This window comes from Idiotropiscis lumnitzeri, chromosome 14 (genome assembly GCF_059441095.1).
Source record: "Idiotropiscis lumnitzeri isolate Australia: NSW breed Sydney's pygmy pipehorse chromosome 14, RoL_Ilum_1.0, whole genome shotgun sequence".
NCBI classification, from domain to species: domain Eukaryota; kingdom Metazoa; phylum Chordata; class Actinopteri; order Syngnathiformes; family Syngnathidae; genus Idiotropiscis; species Idiotropiscis lumnitzeri.
In genome coordinates, this window is record NC_142404.1 from 10,440,879 (window position 1) to 10,445,498 (window position 4,620).

At 45.6% G+C, this 4,620-nt stretch overlaps 1 protein-coding gene across 1 annotated transcript; it reads left to right on the top strand.

Moving 5' to 3' along the window:
- The first annotated feature begins 566 nt into the window (after positions 1-566).
- Positions 567-4,214, top strand: slc5a3b (solute carrier family 5 member 3b). Its single transcript, XM_088314726.1, has one exon. It carries the CDS (start codon positions 569-571, stop codon positions 2,681-2,683), a length of 2,115 nt encoding a protein of 704 aa, XP_088170852.1. The 5' UTR covers positions 567-568; the 3' UTR covers positions 2,684-4,214.
- Positions 4,215-4,620: the final 406 nt, after the last annotated feature.

Below are 4,620 nucleotides of genomic sequence, written 5' to 3' on the forward strand. Positions count from 1 at the left end.
ACTGATGAATTTTGAGAAGTTTCGCGTCAGATTAGTTCACATCCTTACATAATGTTGTTAAGCTTCTATACACGTTTACAGTGGTCATCATGCTTAATCTGTTATTTATTTTTTCGCCAAAAAGATTAAACTCTTAAGCTAAACCCATTTAAATGTTAACCTTATGTTGACCTTTCAACTTTTGAGAAAATGTGCATGTGCATTTGTTTTGGCCACTAAGATGCTGAAGTCTATTTCATGTTTATGGCTTGTCAACGTGATGTCCAGAACTTTCCATTTGAAATGTAATCTCTAATGAGATGTTTTTCTTTGCCTTTGCTGTCTTGCAGGAACAAAAATTCGAGACTTTTCTAGACCAAAAGGCCCCGCAGCTTCCTCGAAAAGTAGGGCAACCTTCGTACTGGTGGATAACCCCATCCGAAGCACAGCTAGCGAGTTAGACCAGACAGTGGACACGACAGCTTCCATCCAGACAGCAAACCAAAGCATTTTTTTGGGGGGGCGTTTAGTCGCTGACGTCCTTTCAATTTCTGCCAAGATTTTTTTTATTTTCACATCACCTGTAAAAATGGGACCTGCAATGGAAGCGGCCGACATCGCAGTGGTTGCGCTCTACTTTGTCCTCGTACTTGTCATCGGGTTTTTCGCCATGTGGAAAGCCAACCGAAGCACTGTGAGCGGCTACTTCCTGGCCGGACGCTCCATGACGTGGATAGTGATCGGTGCGTCGCTCTTCGTGAGTAACATCGGCAGCGAACATTTCATCGGACTGGCCGGGTCGGGAGCGGCGGGTGGCTTTGCTGTGGGAGCTTGGGAATTCAACGCCCTTCTGCTTCTGCAGCTGCTCGGCTGGGTGTTCATTCCAGTGTACATCCACTCGGGAGTGTTCACCATGCCTGAATACTTGTCGAAACGCTATGGCGGCACTCGGCTCAAAGTCTACTTTGCTTTCCTCTCAGTTCTCCTCTACATTTTCACCAAGCTGTCTGTGGACTTGTATGCCGGCGCGCTCTTCATCCAGGAGTCCCTCGGGTGGAATCTTTACCTGTCTATAGTCCTGCTCATTAGCATGACCGCCCTTCTCACGGTCACCGGTGGTCTGGTGGCGGTTCTGTACACGGATGCCCTTCAGGCCGTGTTGATGATCGGTGGAGCTTTAACATTAACCATCATCAGCCTTGAGAAAGTGGGTGGGCTAGAAGGTGTCAAAACTAAGTACATGGAAGCTGTCCCCAATGTTACCGCCATCTTGGCCTCAGGGAACTATTCCTATTCTCCCTCTTGCCGTATCCATCCCAAACCCAACTCCCTTCGCATCCTCCATGGCCCCTTGGATGAAGACATTCCGTGGCCGGGCTTCATTCTCGGCCAAACCACCGCCTCCATTTGGTACTGGTGTGCTGACCAGGTCATCGTTCAACGAGTGCTCGCCGCAAAGAATATCGCTCACGCTAAGTGCTCGACACTCATGGCAGGAATCCTTAAGATCCTTCCCATGTTTGTAATCGTCATCCCGGGTATGATCTCCCGCATCTTGTTTGCAGATGAGATCGCCTGCATCGGGCCTGAGCACTGCATGGCCGTGTGTGGCTCTCAGGCGGGCTGCTCTAACATCGCGTACCCCCGTCTGGTCATGGCCGTGATGCCGGTGGGACTCCGCGGTCTGATGATGGCGGTCATGATCGCCGCCCTGATGAGTGATCTCGACTCCATCTTCAACAGCGCGAGCACCATCTTCACCCTGGACATCTACCAAACCGCTCGAAAGAAGGCGTCCCAGCGTGAGCTCCTCATCGTGGGCCGCCTTTTTGTGATGTTCATGGTGACCATCAGTATCGCCTGGGTTCCCGTTATCATCGAGATGCAAGGCGGCCAGACCTACCTTTACATCCAGGAAGTGGCCGGCTACCTCACCCCGCCCATCGCTGCACTCTTCCTGCTTGGCGTGTTCTGGAAACGGTGTAATGAGAAAGGGGCGTTTTGGGGAGGCATGACCGGTTTCATTCTGGGTACCATCCGACTAGTCCTGGCTTTTATGTACCGCCAGCCTCGCTGCGACCAACCCGACAACCGACCTGCTTTCATCGTTCACGTCCACTACATGTATGTGGCAGCTGGCCTGTTCTGGATCTCAGGCTTTGTGGCCGTGGTGGTCAGTCTTCTCACATCTCCGCCGGATGAGGATCAGATCCGCACCACGACGGTGTGGGGACTCCGTCATGTTGAAAAACTGCCCGAGAGCAAAAAGGACAGAGAGCAAATGTACAAGCTGACTGAGAAGAGCCACTGCAATGGTGACGCAAGCTTGCACAAAGGCTTGCCTCCAGATGTCAGAAAGGAGAGGTGTCTGGACGGCGCCGATATCAAACTCCTTGTCCCGTCCACTGACCACGACCCGGCCACCCCCAGCGCGGAGCCGTCCCCCGCGACCACGCCCGCCGACAGGTTCGGCAAACTGGATGAGGAAGAACGCTATGAGGCCAGTCGCTGCATTCGCGTGCTGGACTGGTTTTGTGGCTTCAAGGAGCCGTTGCAGGACGCTCAGCCAAAAGTGCCCCAGGACAATGCCAGGGTGATCGCGGAGATGCTGCACGAGCCCCCTCGAATTAAACTTCTCCTCAATATTGGCCTGTGCTTCGTCTGCTCCGTGGGCATCTTCATGTTTGTCGTTTTCTCGCTGTAGTCAACCCTTGCAATCAACTAACTGGTACTGACAGGTGGGGGGGGGGGCTTTTACCAAGGTGGACGTCGCCCTTGCGGGGGACCTGTTACAAACAGATGACTTTATAAAGCTTTGAGAAGATCTCTCTGTAATATTTACAGTTGTCTTTTGTAGCTCTCTAACAGGGATCTAAGCTTATTCTAATATATATATTTTTGGGAATGACTGAATCTTCCTCGCCAACAAAATATGCTCCTTTTCAAGACTTTTTGAAGCTCATCTGGCACTTGCCTGTCCGTTTTGTACAGTGCTTGTTAATTCTGCACTCTGAATATCTACTCAGATATTGAATCTCGTTTTACTTTAAGTGAATTTTAATATTGGCCTTATTTGACTTATGCACTTCTCTTGTTTTTATTTTTTTGGTTTGTGAAGAGTTTTGTGATTCATTTTTCTTTCTTGTTTACTGTGAGTGTAAACATAGTTGCTACTGTAGCATTCATGTCTGTGGTGTTTATTTAAGATTGTAGACCACAGAAGTTGTGTTATGTTCATTTTTAAATTTATTCTTCATTTGGCCTGGATATTACAATTAGTATACTTCATGAAATAAATCCAAACTAAGCCTTTCATCCGTGTGGGGGACCATTATGACATTTTTTCCATCTAATCCTAAAAAGATTTGCCTTTCTACTGGTGTTCACCCCTGATTATGAAACACTTTTGAGACATCCCATATTAAAATAGAAGCACAAAAGTGAATTTTCTTTTTAGTATGGTACTTAACCGTGTTGTAAATGTTATTTGCCGTTGTTTTTTGTTGAATTCAAAAAGCAACTGAAAAAGTTTTTTATGCACTATTTTCGCATAAGAACAACACGAAAACATTACTAATGATTCTGCGTTCATCTATGTTTTATGCATATCCTATGTTCAAAAAGTCCGTTAAGTCTGTTGCATTTTATTAAAAGGCTTATTTTCTGGTTCTTTCCGTCAAATGCCATTCTCAAGTGTACCTACCGTGTCTGTGTATACACTGCACTGCTAAATGATCTTTTTTTTTGTTTGTTTTGCAAGTAAAACTTTTGTACAACCTTTTACCAAATGTGTCTTAGTGTGAGCTGTAGACTAACAAAAAAAAAAAAAGACAAAAAAGGTTTTACACTCAAACTTGTGTGCTGTGTTAAAGCCATCTAATAAGTCAGTTTTGTTGCGTCGTAGCTTTTCAGTTGGCTGCATCTTAACACGGTCACTGTTGCAGTTGGTTTCCTCAAACAAGGTTTATTGTCTGCCGATGAAATGTATGAATGTGATTGTTTTGCATAACAGTTAAATGCTTTTTTTTTTTTTCATTCAAAGTTGTGTTAAATGTGACAGCGCAACTGTTATCAATTTCAGGTGTGAATGATGGAACATTGATTGTGATTGTTGCAGTGATGATCACTGAGAATGAGCTTTAAGCCATTTTTTTAGAGAGAGAGAGAAAGATACATTGTTATTTTTATGGAGTTTGAAAAGATTTTAAATAAAGAATTTTGTGGAAACCAAGAAATGTTTTTTGTGATAGTTACAAATATGGTAATCACATTAGAAGCAACTGAGGTATGAACCAAGAGCGATTCTACCATCCGGTAAAAAAAAAAGTAATGGCTTATTTAACCCCCTTCAAAAACAGTAGTCCTTTAATATATGCAAAGAACACTCGTCGATTTCCTTTCTTTGCCAGAACCAAACTGGTCCATTTACATGCCCCATTTTGGGGGGTTTTTGGCAATCAAAACACATGCTTCCCAAAACGCGAACAATGTATCGCCACGCACCGCCGAGATGTTTCGCCCAATAACGCAACACAATGGCAGTTGAGCAGCTCACCGGACAATCAACAACGCATTACAGAGGCGACTGGCGATTCCTCGTTCTTCATATGACGTCATTCCCGAAGAATATTGGGGATTGGC